At 35.6% G+C, this 17,167-nt stretch overlaps 3 protein-coding genes across 4 annotated transcripts in view; all 3 read left to right on the forward strand.

The window, feature by feature from the left end:
• LOC114652530 (zinc finger protein 664-like) overlaps window positions 1-17,167 on the forward strand; it is a 366,114-nt gene that overhangs the window by 194,712 nt on the left and 154,235 nt on the right. The window lies entirely within an intron of this gene.
• Window positions 1-17,167, forward strand: part of LOC114652512 (tripartite motif-containing protein 16-like) — a 979,029-nt gene that overhangs the window by 65,290 nt on the left and 896,572 nt on the right. The gene's annotated exons all lie outside the window — the stretch shown is intronic.
• Window positions 7,057-15,611, forward strand: LOC114652536 (uncharacterized). 2 transcript variants are annotated; one of them, XM_051927945.1, is made up of 5 exons: window positions 7,057-7,136; window positions 13,151-14,163; window positions 14,259-14,414; window positions 14,577-14,669; window positions 14,971-15,611. In XM_051927945.1, the coding sequence occupies exons 2-5, from the start codon at window positions 13,162-13,164 to the stop codon at window positions 14,974-14,976; spliced, it is 1,257 nt and encodes a 418-aa protein (XP_051783905.1). In that variant the 5' UTR covers window positions 7,057-7,136; window positions 13,151-13,161; the 3' UTR covers window positions 14,977-15,611. The 2 variants fall into 2 exon arrangements, with proteins under 2 accessions (XP_051783905.1, XP_051783904.1); XM_051927944.1 differs by having other exon boundaries at window positions 14,977-15,607.

A 17,167-nucleotide genomic window follows, 5' to 3' on the forward strand; every position in this document is an offset into this window, starting at 1 on the left:
CATCAAGTATTACCCAATCAAAAGTAGGAAAGGAGGCATCTTCATAAAATGCGTGTGGGATGATTTGCATGACACGCTGCTTTAAAAAAAATACGGGATAAATCCCGTCCAGTATTGATTCAAAACGGGACGCGCAATTTCATTCTCAAACGCGGCACGATTCCGTATTTTAAAGGACGGGTGGCAACCCTACAGTGCCAGGTAACCACCCATACAATCAGATTGTGATTCAGACTAGGAATGCAATGAATGTAATTACCCCGATCTACATACAAGGCGAAAGTCTTGCAACATTCAAAGATGATGGTTTGGGATAATTAGTACTTATTAAGTACACCATGGCACATAAAAGAGCTTATGAAGCCTTGAACCGAAAAAAGCAAGATCTCAGAGATCGTAAAAAAAAAAAAGGAGGTAATGTCGTTTTACTCGCTGTACATTTTAGTCAAACATTACCAGTTATTCCATGAGGGAGACCAGCAGATGAACTCAACGCGTGTTTAAAATCCATGCTTCTCCCACGCTCGGTTATATGTCGCGTGTTCTCGGGTGGGTACAACAAAAAATGTATACATTTAAGCATGCAATGGGCAAACAAAAAATGAGGTATACCCGAAGGCACTGCAGTAGTACTCAATGTAACTTTACTTCTTAAATGTTAATGTTTTACTGTTTAATAATTTATATGCTTCTTATATATTGTTCAAATTCTTTTATCAAAATACCAGTGACAGCGCAATGCACGGTAACATGGAGTGAATACACCATACGCATCTGCCCACGGCCGCCCTGGTGTGCGCAGATAGGAGTTGATTCTAAAATAAAATAAACATAAAAAGAGTAATACAATCATCACCCATAAAGCGGATAGCAGACGTGACGTATTATATGTGTACCAGATTTCAAGTCAATAGGTGAAACGGTTTGCAAGCTACAGGTAATTTAAAATCCTGGACAGACCAACGAAAAGCCACGGTAGCAAATTATAGAAGAAGATTTTACTGTTTAATAATTTATATTTATATGAAATGTGCTTCTTATATATTACTTCATATTCTCATATGATAATGATGTTAATGTTGTTTATATTGATTTCTATGTTATTGTAAGTGCATCTATGTGTGTATATGTATGTATGTATGTATGTGTGTATATATATATATATATATATATATATATATATATATATATAAAATATATATATAAAAAATATATGTGTATATGTATATTAAATATATCTGTATATGTGTGTATATGTGTGTGTATATGTGTATATGTATATATATATGACAGCAACACTCATAACAATGACAACACAATTACATTGACAATCATGTTACATTATTTTTAAAATGTTTCCTTTACTTTTTCATAACCTCTTTAACACACTACTTCTCCGCTGCGAAGCGCGGGTATTTTGCTAGTCTATACTAATAAAAGGCAAAGCCCTCACTGACTCACTGACTGACTGACTGACTCACTCATCACTAATTCTCCAACTTCCCATCTAGGTAGAAGGCTGAAATTTGGCAGGCTCATTCCTTACAGCTTACTTACAAAAGTTAGGCAGGTTTCATTTCGAAATTCTACGCGTAATGGTCATAACTGGAACCTGTTTTTTGTCCATATACTCTAATGGAGGAGGCGGAGTCACGTATCGCGTCATCACGTATTACGCCTCCTATGTAATCACGTGAACTGAAAACGAGGAAGAGATTTACAGCACGAGTCAAACGTGGGAACGAAGGTAAATGACGTTAATTGTTGAGTGTCTTTTAATACTGTGTAAGCATACATATTAACACATGTGCAATTAAACGTGTGCATTTACGGGGTGATTTCTCAGGCTTAAAAGCTCGCCTTTTATTAAAAAGGTAAATGCAAACTCTTTTCATTCTGAAGGGCACAAACCACGTTACATTTCAGCCGTTAAACGCGCAAAAATGTCGGTACACCAGATAAATAAGCGCAACATATGATCAGTTGTATTGTATGCTTACAATACATATAGAAATGTGTTAATCGTTAACTAATATTATGGGATGGTGTTTTTTGACTCACGCCTTGATTTAAATGATTGCATGTCTTGGTGGGTTTGCATAGCTTATTGTCAATATCTTTACACCTCTTTTTAACCCCTTAACCGCCCTCTGCCGGATATATCCGGCATCGTTGTTTTATTGCTAACGCCATACTGCCGGAATTATCCGGCACATTTGCCTGTGGTTAGGTGAATGCCTGGCGCGTAGTATAACTGACGGTTTGGCGTGGGTATTATTACTACGTTGTATTTCGACAACTCTGCGCTTGTATTGGCCGATCACGTGATGTGATTCGAAAGTGAAAGCTGTGAATATGGCGAAACGTAAACTGACTTCAAGTGAGGTTTTGCAGGCGATTTTGGACAATAATTCTGATCATGATTGTAGCAGTTCTGAAGAAGATTTTAGCGACAATGATGAGCAGCAACGTGCGCTGCATGATACTGTGAATGAAGACGCATCGGATGACGGCGATGAGTGGGTGTATCCACAGCATCTCAACTGGACTGCTGCCCGTGGTGAACTACCTTTTCTGCATCCGTCTGAGGCAACGTGTGGCTTTATTGTTGATGTAAACAATTACACTGCTGAGCAGTTTTATGAGCTGTTTGTGTCACCTGATTTGATCAGACATTTTGCTCATCAGACAAATCTGTATGCAGCACAGTTTATTGAGAAAAATCCCAATTTACCTCCACATTCCCGTGTTCGTGCTTGGGTAGACACTGATGAAAACGAAATGAAAAAATTCATTGGGATTTTGATGTTGATGGGAATAATCAGAAAACCAGATATTGAGTTGTACTGGTCTACAGATCCTATGTATGCAACACCTATTTTTGCAGGTATCATGACACGTAACCGATTCTCTTTGCTGCTGAAATTCTTTCATTTGAATGACAACAGAAATGAGCCAGATAAGAAAGATCCAAACCGCGACCACTTGTTCAAGCTACGTCCTTTGATTGACCATTTATTTGAAGCATTTCAGTTGCTCTACATGCCAGGACCGTCAGTTACAGTTGATGAAAGTTTATTGTTGTGGAAGCCTGAGAAAAGGTACATTTTGTGTTTTATTATGTGTTTGCCCATTTCTAGAACTTGCACAACATTTAGTGGTCAATACTGCTTGAATAAATGTAAAAAATGTAAAAAAAATGTAAAAAAGTAAAAAAACGAAAATTGTTCAGATTTCGCCTGGCGTGGGGAATATTTAGGGAGTTGGCAGTTAAAGGGTTAAGACTTAATTTAAAAAGGTTTTCTTTTCTTCTTAATTAAAATTTAAAAGCAATACTTCACCGCTGCGAAGCCCCTCTAGCGCTGACATCCGAGATTCGATTACCGTAAGCGAGTACAGTGAGTGTGTACGCCTGATGAGCCAAGAATAAGGGGGAAAGACGTGTCGCGTACTCTTTGCATTATTTGACAGTAAACTATTTTCATCCATTCTATGATCTGCTTCTCACAACTGAAGGCACCGTGGCTGATGTTACCTGACTTGCTGGCCAACCATAAGCGTTACCTGGTAGGTAACCACCCACTCACTTCACTCCCTTACGGGAATCGAACCTCAGACTTCAGCGCTACAGGCGAAGCCCCTAAAATTGCGCCATGGCGTGTGGTTCGTTTATTTGACAGCATGTAGATCGGAGTAATTACATTCACGGCATTCATAGTCTGATTCACAATCTGATTGTATGGGTGGTTACCTACCAGGTAATGCTTATGGTTAGCCAGCAAGTCAGCTCGAAGTGATCACTTGAGTGAAGGCAGCTTCACAAAAAAACAGATCCTTAACAAACTGTTATAGGTATATTTTCCCTCAATTTTAAAAAGGTTTTCTTTTCTTCTTAATAAAAATTTAAAAGCAGTACTTCGCCAGTGCGAAGCGCGGGGATTTGAGCGACTGATGCATACAGACATATTCATAAGTGCAGATACTTCGGAAAGAAAGCACCTAATAAACCTAAAGTTTAAATTAAGTTCATAGACCTACAAAAGGTTGCCATTGATTTGAGGCAAGATTGCTTTTCTCATGTACAACTATACGTTGCATTCTTAACAGTAAGCTTGCACGGCTTGGTCATATTACAACCTGAGTGCTGAACTGACAACGTCGTATACAAACAGAACTATAACAATCGTAATAAACAAACAAAAAAAAAAAGCGAAGAATCCTTGGATTTAATAAAAAGGCTCCTTCCTTGGCGAAGCAAGGAAAAAGGAAGACCTTATAAGGCGTTTGTTTATAAAACAGCGGAAAAGCTGTGTTAAGGCTGCTTCACAAAAAAACAGATCCTTAACAAATTGTTATTGGGATATTTTCCCTCAATTTAAAAAGCTTTTCTTCTTAATAAAAATTTAAAAGCAGTACTTCGCGGAGATTTTTATATATATATATTCACGGCATTCGTAGTCTGTGTCACATTCTGATTGTATGGGTGGTTACCTACCAGGTAACGCTTGTGGTTGGCCAGCAATCTGCTAACATCCGCCACGGTGCCCTCAGTTTGTGAGGAGCAGATCATAGAATGGTTGAAATAGTTTACTGTCAAATAAATGCAAAGAGTACACGACACGTGTTTCGCCCTCATTCTGGGCTCATCAGGTGTACACACTCCACTGCACTCCCTCTCGGGAATCGAACCTCGGACGTCAGCGGCGATGCCTCTAACGTTGCGCCATGGCGTGTGGTTCGTTTATTTGACAGCATGTAGATCGGGGTAATTACATTCACGGCATTCGTAGTCTGTGTCCCGAGAGGGAGTGCAGTGGAGTGAGTACACCTGATGAGCCCAGAATGAGGGCGAAACACGTGTCGTGTACTCTTTGCATTTATTTGACAGTAAACTATTTCAACCATTCTATAATCTGCTCCTCACAAACTGAGGGCACCGTGGTGGATGTTAGGAGATTGTTGGCCAACCACAAGCGTTACCTGGTAGGTAACCACCCATACAATCAGGTTGTGACACAGACTACGAATGCCGTGAATGTAATTACCCCGATCTACATGCTGTCAAATAAACGAACCAAACGCCGTGGCGCAATGTTAGGGGCATCGCCTCTGACGCTGACGTCCGAGATTCGATTCCCGAGAGGGAGTGCAGTGGAGTGTGTACACCTGATGAGCCCAGAATGAGGGCGAAACACGTGTCGTGTACTCTTTGCATTTATTTGACAGTAAACTATTTCAACCATATATGTATCTATATATATATATATATATATATATATAGATATATATAGATATACATATATAGATATAGATATATATAGATATATATATATATATATATATATATATATATATATATATATATATATATATATATATATATGTATGTATGTCTATATATATATAAATATGTAAGCTTATAAGTACTGCCTTACTTCTCTTTAAGAAAGGAAGATGTAATGATACTTGATTTAAACGATTGCATGTCTTGGTGGGTGTGCGTAGCTTATTGTCAATATCTTTACACCTCTTTTTAAGACTTATTGACTGAAACGGGCTTTCACGAAAAAAGTTAGGGCTTTGCTACAGGATACACCCTCCACAAGTTAAGCAAGTAAAAATAAAAGTGTATATTTCTGTTTTATTTAAACCTTTTAAGTTCGTATGCATAGCCCCATTTGGCTGTTTTAGTTTTTTTTTTCTTTCTTCAGTAATATTTAATCTCCTTAAAGAAAAAGAACATATGCATTTTACTTTTTTTGTATCTCTTTAGTAATATTTTAGTGTAAAAGGATAACCAGTATTTAAACCTTTTATGTTACTTTATAAATTTATTTTACACAATGTTGAAAAATTAATAAGAAAGCTACATATTTTGGCAGCTGCTGCTTTAATTTTCAATATAATGAAAATAAGCTCTCCAAGAGAAAACGTCAATGAAGAAGAAACAGTTTGCACTATCTAAAAAGGAGAAACCCTCATTTATAAAGGTTTGCTGCAGATGACTTAACTGAAAATAAATGAATAGTTCCTATGTGTATAGTACATATTTATCTATTTTACTTATGCCTTTATTCCAGCAACTTGCAACATCTGAGGTACAATTTGTTACATTACTTTTGTTTTTTGCAGCACAGGCAGGTGAAGTGACTTCCTCAGGGTCACACAGTGGTGTCAGTACCAGGATTTGAACTGACAAGCTCCGGGTTTGCTGAAATATTACTGAAGAAAGAAAAAAAACGAAAACGGGCAAATACGGCTATGCATACAAATGTCCATCCATCCATTATCCAACCCGCTATATCCTAAATACAGGAGCCCATAAGTAGATATGTATATATACAGTATATATATATATATATATATATATATATATATATATATATATATATATATATATATATGTGAATGTATGTATGTATCTATGTATGTATGTCTATATTTATATGTATATATATATATATATATATATATATATGTAGATATGTAAATTTGTATATGTATATATATATATATATATATATATATATATATATATATATATATATATATATATATATTTATATATATGTATATGTGGATGTGTATATGTATATATATGTATATGTAGATATGTGTATATGTAGATATGTATATATATGGTTACATAACCTCTTTAGCACACTACTTCTCCGCTGCGAAGCACGGGTATTTTGCTAGTATGTATATATATGTATATGTAGATATGTGTATATGTAGATATGCATACATATGTATATATGTATATGTACACTGTAAAAAGAGAAAACGTGCTCTTTTTGGCTTAAGGTGATTTTATTGTTTGTAATGAACTAAATTAATAAGTTTGTTCACCTAACGTAATTGTTTTGCATTACTTCAAATTGAAAAACCTTGCTGTTGCTTAATGTAATTTGTTCCATTTAATCTAACGCAAAAAAATCGCTTTGTAAATTTTCTGACGCCTGCGCAGTACACGATAGAATGCCTGCTGCAATAGTCTCATATCGTGAGAGTTCAAGAACGATTGTGCAGTTTGCTGCGGTTGGCGTCATTCGAGTTCTGATTTCAAGACGAGCGTAGAAAGAGTTTGTGGAACATTGCACAATTATTTGGAGTGATATAAAGTTCAAAATCAGGTAATTTTTTTTTGTTTGTTTGTTTTTCCCTACAACTGTGAGTATTTGATATTCACTGTCAAAGGAGAGCCGTGATATAAGTTAAGGTGTAACTACAGAAGATTATGTCTGCGACGCCATTAATGTGAAATATTCTTGTAATGTTTGCAAAATACCTCGCTTGTAAATGATAACGTATTGTGACGTTTTGTTTGTTAATTATTGTAATGGCCTCATTTTTTTGGACTGACATGAACAAAATATAAACTACTTTTAGTTTGTTGCATACCCTCGTTTCTGAGAGTACAATGTTCAAGTTAAGAAACACATTCTAATGGGTTTTTATGAAGCTTTAACGTAATTAATCATCATCGTTATTGAAGTTAAGTGCCATAACGTGCAAAATGCAGTTTATTATTTAGACTGAATCGATAATGCCCTATCATTTAAGGTGTATAGGACTAGCTGTATACAGTGTTAACCAGTGCTGTTGTGTCGGCTTTTTTTCCACACTCCTGATTACAAGCAATTTTTTTTTTAAGTGTGGTGGGGTTACTAAGGAATCGTATTAGGGCCACGGTGAAGAAAAAAAAAAAGAAAAACTATATGTCAAGAATAAAGCCAACATGTCGACTTTATTCTCGACATATATTTTTTTTCTTCAATGTGTCCGTATTTGTTTTTCTTCACCGTGGCCCTAATACGCTTTCGTAGAGGGTTGGGGTATCCCCGTTTGAATATCTACCACGCTGATATGCATATTCTGTATCGACGAGTTGTTTGGGGTTAATGAGGTTGCCCTCTTAATTTTTCAGAGGCTGAAATTGAAAAATGACCGTATGTAGTAATTGCAAACCCAGGTTTTAAGTATTATCCAGATATAGTACCAATATTATTAAATACAATAATATCATAAGTCTTTAGACAAAGCATGGGCATATATTATTGCCTTGACCATTCTAGGTTGATTACATTAAAATGTAATCAAAAAATTATTTTTGTTTTGAGAAAATTATCTGTGTCATATAAATTAATTATACAAAAAGCATTAAAAGAGATGGCATGTGTCCAGTAATAAAAAATAAAATTAGAAGTTCATCAGGTCATGATGAATACAGATAGGCAGAACTTTATTTGTCCCTGGGGGAAATTTGGCTTTTTACTGAAGCTCTTTAAATAAATAAATATATAAACCGGTAGATAAGTAAAAAGGTGGGAACATAAATAAATACAGATACACAGACACTTTGGACTGAACACACACCAGAATGACTTTAAAGCAAAAAAATTAAAAAGAAAAGTCCTGACTTGGTTGTTGCAGTCACAGACGTATTGGTGTTGGTATTAGAGTATAGTAACAATAACATTACAAACTCATTTATGTTGAGTAGACTATAGTTGTAAATGTTCAGTAATAGCTGACGTGACTCAGTTGTCTACTTTAGAAAGTGAAAGGAGGAATTCTTTAATACAGTTAACAAGCTTATTCTGCTTTTTTGATTTTATGGTAGTTATCTGTCAAAGTGTAGATGACTGATTAAGTATACTTTCTTTTTTCTCTTGACTACAGGGTCTCCAGATTTGAATTTGCCTGTTTGGTGCCATTGTTTGCAGTTTTCAGTGGCAAGTTTGAAATTCCTTACTAAATTTAAAAAGCGTTTAAAACATACTTTCTGTGTAAAACTTTGATATGCTGTTCTAAACCTACCAGTTTGTGTCTAGACCCACTTTGGCTCCAAGAGTTGTGCCATATTTGGGTTTTGCTGATCTCAAGGGCAAAAGAACACCTCAACTAAAATAATATAAAAGTCTCTAACCTGCTTAATTTATTTCAAGGTCATGAGAAGGCAGAACATGTCAGCAACAAGTCAGTACATAGCTGCTCATTTGGCTTGTTCATGCACACTCACACAGTAGATAGTTTACTATCCCTGCATTTGTTTGGTAATATTAGCAAAAAACCCAATCTGGTATCGGGGAGAGAACATGCAAATTCCACATGGACAGTGACCATGCTGAGATTAGAACCCAGCACTTTCAATCCGTGAATCTGCATAACATAAAAACTGAACAAAATTAAACAAATTCATTACTATTTTAAATAATGATATGAAATGTGAGAGGTGGACAGAGTTCAAGCAGTGAGGTATATTTTTTTCCTGTATCTCTCTTTCTCTTTCTCAGCAAACCAATAAATATGGAAGTGTGGAAATGTAAGGACTGTGGCATTGCTGTGGATAGAAGATCGGCACTTTTAAGACATTACAAACTGAAACACAGACACTATGGAAGAGGCCATTTATACCCCTGTACATATCTGAATTGTCCATGTAGTTTTAAAACATGCAATGCGTTGCACAGCCATTTATCTAGATGTCACGTAACTCGGGAAGCATCCCAAGAAGGGAATTTTGCAACCTACACGTGCCACATATGCAATTATAATCATCTCTGCACAGAGAGAGACTACTTTCAGCACATATGTCAACACCTGAAAAATCACGAGATTGTTAGTTGTATGTTTAAGGACTGCACTTACGTAACAAATATTTATGACAACTTCAAGAGCCATAAATATAGGAAGCATAGCCCAGTGTCAGTAAATGATTTTAGACCTGGAATCATTGACAGAAACACCTTGTCTGTTGACAACTCTTTTGAGGCACCGACTATGGTTGATGATAATGTAACGTGTAGCGATCATTCAAATAGAAGTTGTGAGCAAATGGCTTCAAATAACTCTTTGGCAGATATCGAGCTAATAATAGCTTCAGTACTTTTAAAGTTAGAGAATATCTTTCTTGTACCCAATTGTGCTGTTACTGAACTTCTTGATGAGCTTTGTTTTATAATTGGCAGTGTGTCCGTACCAGTTACACAGAACCTTATATTCAATGTTTTAAAGCAACACAACTGCCATTTGGATCAATCTGTTATACAGGAGTTAGCCACTTTACTGTGCAAATCAAATCCCTTTCGGGAGGCAGTAGGAGATGGTGGCTTGCTTTCAACTTCTTGGAAACGCAAGAAATATTATAAAAGACACTTCAGCGTAGTTGAGCCAATAGAATATGAATTGGAACCAAATCATACATTTCAGTACATTTCTATACTGAAGTCCTTGCAGGAAATACTAGCTGCCCAGCCTATACTTGATAGGGTTCTTGGTTTACATGAAGGCCAGCCACAAACTGGTACTGGAAACCCTCAATATAAATCATTCTTTGATGGAAGCTGCTATAAAAAAAAAATCTTTTTTTGCATGAGGACACAGTTATCTCACTAATTCTTTATGTGGATGATTTTGAAATTTGCAATCCTCTTGGAACTTCAAGGAAAAAACACAAAATAACTGGGGTATATTGGGTTTTAGGCAATCTTCCCCCAGGCTGTCACTCCTCCTTGTCATCAGTTTATTTGGCAGCCTTGATAAAAAGTGAGGATGTAAAACATTATGGCTATGGAAAAGTGTTGGAACCCTTGGTAAATGACCTTGTGAATTTAGAACAACATGGTATCTTCATTTCAAAGTTAGGGAAGACTGTTAAAGGCATATTGCACTTTGTTATTGCTGATAATTTGGCTGCCCATGGAATTGCTGGTTTTGTGGAAAATTTCTCAGGGAAATATGTTTGCAGATTTTGTTTAGGGGAAAGAACTCAATTTCAGACAAAAGAAGTGAGAACTGGTGCATTTTGCCCGAGAAGTGATGAGATGCACAAAGGACACCTAAGAGCAATCAAGGAAAATGCTTTGCCTAGCTACTATGGAGTAAAAAAAGAATGTATACTCTCAGAAAAGCTTTTTTCTTTCAGTGTGGTCACTGGTTTCCCACCAGATATTATCCATGACATTTTCGAAGGAATTGTGCCAGTAGAACTCGCACTCTGCCTTGCCACATTTATCTCAAAGAAATATTTCACACTTGATATTCTAAACCAATCAATACAAAACTTTCCCTTCATGGGGACAGACAGAACAAATCGTCCTCATACTGTGCCACTTACATATGCAGCCAGAAGAACTGTTGGAGGTAATGCCCATGGGAACTGGTGTTTGTTGAGATTTTTACCTCTGTTGGTTGGAGACAGGGTTCCTTCTGATGAACCAGTTTGGGAAATAATAACAGATTTAAAGGACATTGTAGACCTTGTTGTTACCCCCATTCATACAAAAGAGTCCATTGCCTATCTTGATTCAAAAATCTCAGAGCACAGGGTCAGATTTAGTGAGGTATTTCCTGACTTGTGTCTTTTACCAAAGCACCATTTCTTGGAGCATTATCCCTATCTTATTCGTCAATTTGGTCCTCTTGTGGCATTATGGACTGTGTGTTTTGAATCAAAACATAGCTTCTTCAAGAGAGTTATCAGACACACGCGCTGCTATAAAAACGTACTTCTGTCATTATCAGAGCGGCATCAGTTCCAAATGGCTTATCACTTGCACATGAATCATTTTCCCAAGCCACATCTAGAGGTTTCAAGTGTTTCACCAATTCCCATTAATGTTTTGAAAGAGGATATTTCACAAGTTCTGATAAGGAAGTATCCAAATATTGAGATTGCATACTTGACCAAAAATGCAACATATGATGGAATTAACTATAAGACTGGAATGATTCTTGCACATGGTTCCCTAGGAGGACTTCCAGAGTTTTGTGAAACTGTTCACTTGCTTGTTATTAAAGAGCAGTTATCATTTATTGTCAGAAAACTAAGTGCATGGTACATGGAGCACTACAGAGCCTTCAATGTGATGGCTTCAGCCACCGAAGACTTGGAACTTGTTGAGATCCAAGAACTCACAGATGTATACCCATTGTATGATTATATAGTGCAAGGCATGCGGCTAGTCACTGTAAAAAGATACATTCATGTGTAGGTAGAATACATTTTTAATGTTAAAAATATGAGGAAATCCAACCATCCATCCATTTTCCAACCCGCTGAATCCGAACACAGGGTCACGGGGGTCCGCTGGAGCCAATCCCACCCAACACAGGGCACAAGGCAGGAAACAATCCTGGGCAGGGTGCCAACCCACCGCAGGACACACACAAACACACCCATACACCAAGCACACACACTAGGGCCAATTTAGAATCGCCAATCCACCTAACCTGCATGTCTTTGGACTGTGGGAGGAAACCGGAGCGCCCGGAGGAAACCCACGCAGACACGGGGAGAACATGCAAACTCCACGCAGGGAGGACCCAGGAATCGAACCCAGGTCCCCAGATCTCCCAACTCGAGGCAGCAGCGCTACCCACTGCGCCACCGTGCCGCCGGAAATGTACATGGTAAATGTTAAATAGTTAAAAGTTCAGAACATTAAAGTACAGTAACCTTAATGAGATATTTAGCTAAAAGGAAACCATTTCCTGAATACAGTCATTTTGAGTTTAGAGTAATGTGTTATATAAATACCCCATAATACATTTTTTGGTTTACACCATAGACGTGCTGAATGAGCATAAACAATTTGTCTTGACTGCTGTAAACACAGGTTCGTCAGTTTAATTTTTTGTATAATGGAATCTTACGTATTTTTATGTAGAGTTTAAGCTTAATATTTTTAAATCAGTTTTAATATTATTGTTTTAATACATTTTATTTATTTGAAAATGTAATTTTTTTTGTCAGCTTTTATATATAGTAAGCCTTAATATTCTTTACATATGCCTTTGTAATCTTGCTTAGTAACTTCTGAAGGGTAAATTACCACCATAGGTCAGTCAGTGAACATCTTGTAGGATAAGAGAATGTTAATGTTATATATCAATAGCATGTAAAATGCATACAACATTGTTAATAGCCAATATAACATTTTTACTATTAATTATTAAAGAAATGTAGTTTACATGTGTAGCTATTTAAAGTAGGGTAATAATATTTATATATGTGTGTGTATATATATGTTAGTTAGTAAGTAAGTTAGTATGTGATTATTTAACTTTGTTTGTGTTGTGATTTTATTTTTGTTCATTTATAATTGTGCAAAATAAATGTTTTGCTCTTTCCTTGTGTCTTCAGATACTGTTACCATGTCTGGAAAGAGATGTGCACGTCTTCGAGTGATATTTGGTATAGATGATGCCAGGAAAATGATCCTGCCAAATGGAATATCTGACTCAGTAGATGCTCTCATCAAAGAAGTACAGTTTGCTTTTCAATTGATAGAAGACATTAGATTACAGTACAAGGACAATGACTTCAATGAATTTCTTAATTTAACTTTAACCTCAGAACTTGAAGATTTGAGCACCATAAAAGTGGTCTACGTTGAGAAATCAGAGCAAACTGTTGAGCGTTCTCAATCGCCTTTGCCAGTACTTGATGACTGCAGCTCTGTAATGTCAGGTGACACAGATGACACAGTAATCTCTTCACTTTCAACCAGAACACAGGCATGGCCAAAAGTTTTCCAAATTCCACAATTTTCATCCGAAACTGAACTTCAACTTGAAAAGGGTAATGCAGAATATAGGAAAAAGAAAATGATACTGACAGTAAGCTCAAAGACGAAAAGTGACATACTGCAGAAGCTTGCAGAAGAGATATTTCGATTTAAAGCATACCCACAAGACGCCAACTTCTGTGAGGTGTCCGAGGCCCTGATAAAGAAGCACCCCTGCCTACAAGAGCCTGGGTCGTATAATGGATGCTCTGGGTGGAAACAAAGGCTAAAATATAAAATGGGAAATTATCGGACACAAATGAAGCTTTATGGTTGTCCAGAGCTTGCTGTAAATTCTGTAAAAAACAAGGCAAGGGAAGGTGACAGTGTCTACCCAGCAAAAAACGTGAAAAAGGCAAAGAGGGCCGAGGCAAACTACTTACCTGATTTACCTCAGGGTGAGACACCAGAAAGCCTTGAAGCGGATAGAGAAATGCTTATGAGAGAGGCAAAGAAAAGAAACAATGAAAGAGTCATTCGAGAACTCATGGCAAAGACATTTGCCTATAGAAGGCACGAAGTAGTGAAGGAGCAGCCAAGGGTGGAGGATTTTATGAAGCGATGGCCTGCACTTTTCAAAGTGAATGAGGTATGTAACTTTTTTCCCTGAAAGTGTTTTATCTTGAAAATATTTGAATTTTTGAAGTTAGTTAATTTCTTTAACTTTAATCTTTTTCCTCTAAGATTAATGCTGAGTTCCTGCGGATTACTACAATCCCTCTCCAGTCCAAATTTCTTGCACAGCTGGACAAATATACCAACAAACTGACAAGCATCATAAGACATAAAGGAGGAGCTGCCCACTATAAGACTGCCAGTTTCATTCAAGCCGTAGATCAGGTACGTTACATTTGCTAATTGCATTGAGGCAGCGATGTTGAATTCTTAGGCAATTTTTTTTTTTTTTTGCCCACATGAATTTAGTGTTTTTCTGTTTTGTTTTTTGTTTATAATAAATGTCTGGGTCAGTGAATATTAATAAATGTGTACTTTTGTATCCAGAAAAATGATGTAAACATCAGAAGAGAGTTTGTGCTGAGGTCACTTATTATTTACCTTGGTGAGGATGACAAGGATCTTATCAAAGAATATCTGGTAAGGCTTAGTGTGCAATTTAACATTATATATTTATGCTATTTGTTTATTAATAGAGATTTGTGTTTTTTCCTTTACTATTAAATTTCACAGTATGTTCAGTCATGATTCTGACGTAATAGTCTGTATAGTCACTTGTGCAAGATATACTGCTTTATAGTTTGCCATTTTGATCGTATTTGTTATATGACACTGATAAGACATTATTATTCAATACTTTAATGGTTCATGGGGTTTATTTATCTATGTCAAAGTTCACTATATCATAATGGATGAGTATTTGTGCATCTTTATCTTTTAGTTGTAGGATACATTAGGAGATGATGCTGAAAGAGAAATGAAGACACTCAAAATGGCCATATTTGTCATCCGTAAAGAGGGTGAAGGACCCTTTCACACACCTAAAGAAGTCGCCATTGTTATTGAAGGTGTAGAGGTGCTAAATAGACTACAGTCTGTTGCAGCAGCTTGTCCAATATTGTTTGGTCTAATGTATGCAATAAATCTTAGATACCCTAAAGAGTTAAAACTCACTTTTGAAGTTTTCCAAAAAGTGTTTATGGAACTGGAGGGAAATAAGAAATTAACCAGAGTGCAGAACCTAAGCAGCAAGCTTCTCAGCTGAGATTAATTTGGCGATAAATGTATTTATGTCCAAGTTTTAAGACTACACCACAAAGCAGTTTATTTGTAGAATATCATTTGTTACTTTTTGAATTTGTCTTTAAACTCCTGTGATATTTTGCATTGATCTCCGTAACCAAGGTTGTAGTTGTGTTTTAGTTCTTCTAATTAGTGTTTTGAAAGAGGGCATTCATTGCACTAAGTCTAATAAAGCATTTGAAAGTTTATTATTCAAAAAAAAATTACAGAATTAACTAAACTGAATTTGCATTGCATTACTTGAATCTTTGGTAAATTGTTCAATTGGTTGTATGTAATGTATGTAAGTATGTGTGTGTGTGTGTGTGTGTGTGTGGATATATGTTCAAAATGTGAAATTGTGTATTTAATTACTTAAGTACTTATTTTTATATAATAATACATTTATGTAAAGTATATATACACACACACACATTTTATGTATACTATATAATGTTATATAATATAAGACTTATACTTATATATATATATATAAGTATAAAATATAAGGTGTATTTAATATATGTATATAATTTCATATACATATTTTATATGTAATTTATAAAAACATTTTTGTGAAAAGCTTGCATATATGTAGAATACTATGTAATATATAAAATATAATGTATTTAATATATGTATATATAATTTTTCATATAGATGTTTTAAATATTAGTAAAAACATATATTTTTTGTGTGTGTGTAATGTTTGCTCTCTAAATTTTTAATACAGAACATGTTATGAAAATGACCAAAAAATTATGATGATTTTTGTGTTGCAAATATTCAGCAATAAATCTAAAACTGTTTTGCTATTATGTCTTCTGTATTTCATTTATGTTTGTGAAACAACACAACTAATTAGAAGGAAACTAATTCAATTGCTGGTTAGGTCTTGAGGCATTCTAATGAAATGTGCTCAATTAAAAAAACATGTTGAATGAAACTTAAATTATAAGTTAACTTAAAAAAACATTTAATTAACATAAAGTTAAAATTTTCAGTTTTTTTATTCAAAGGAAATATCACTTTTTGAGTGGGAAAAATTACATTTCCTCAAATTAAATTCTTTCTTTGGTTAAACATTGATAAGTTGACCTGACACAAAAAAAATGGGTTAATATTATACAAAAATATTCGTTGAGAAAAATTGATTCAATTGATTGTTACCACTTGACATAATTTTTTTAAGTTACACCAACAAATAATTTTTTACAGTGTGTATATATATGTTTACATAACCTCTTTAACACACTACTTTTCCGCTGCAAAGCGCGGGTATTTTGCTAGTATATATATATATATATATATATATATACACACACACACATATATATATATATATATATACAGTAATCCCTCCTCCATCGCGGTGGTTGTGTTCCAGAGCCACCCGCGAAATAAGAAAATCCGCGAAGTAGAAACCATATGTTTATATGTTATTTTTAGATTGTCATGCTTGGGTCACAGATTTGCGCAGAAACACAGGAGGTTGTAGAGAGACAGGAACGTTATTCAAACACTGCAAACAAACATTTGTCTCTTTTTCAAAAGTTTAAACTGTGCTCCATGACAAGACAGAGATGACAGTTCTGTCTCACAATTAAAACAATGCAAACATATCTTCCTCTTCAAAGGAAACAGAGGAAAGCAAACAAATCAATAGGGCTGTTTGTTTTTAAGTATGCAAAGCACCGCGGCACAAAGCTGTTGAAGGCGGCAGCTCACACCCCCTCCGTCAGGAGCAGAGAGAGAGAGAGAGAAAAACAAAGTCAAAAATCAATACGTGCCCTTTGAGCTTTTAAGTATGCGAAGCACCGTGCAGCATACTTAAAAGCTGCACACAGAAGGTAGCA

Source organism: Erpetoichthys calabaricus, chromosome 5 (assembly GCF_900747795.2).
Source record: "Erpetoichthys calabaricus chromosome 5, fErpCal1.3, whole genome shotgun sequence".
In the NCBI taxonomy this organism is placed as follows: Eukaryota; Metazoa; Chordata; class Cladistia; order Polypteriformes; family Polypteridae; genus Erpetoichthys; species Erpetoichthys calabaricus.

Excerpts from the sequence above, each read along its gene's own strand:
- LOC114652536 (XM_051927944.1), top strand. The coding sequence starts at position 13,162 with ATGTCTGGAAAGAGATGTGCACGTCTTCGAGTGATATTTGGTATAGAT. Across the intron at positions 14,164-14,258 it reads CACTTTTCAAAGTGAATGAG|ATTAATGCTGAGTTCCTGCG; the intron begins GTATGTAACTTT and ends TTTTCCTCTAAG. Across the intron at positions 14,415-14,576 it reads TCATTCAAGCCGTAGATCAG|AAAAATGATGTAAACATCAG; the intron begins GTACGTTACATT and ends TTTTGTATCCAG.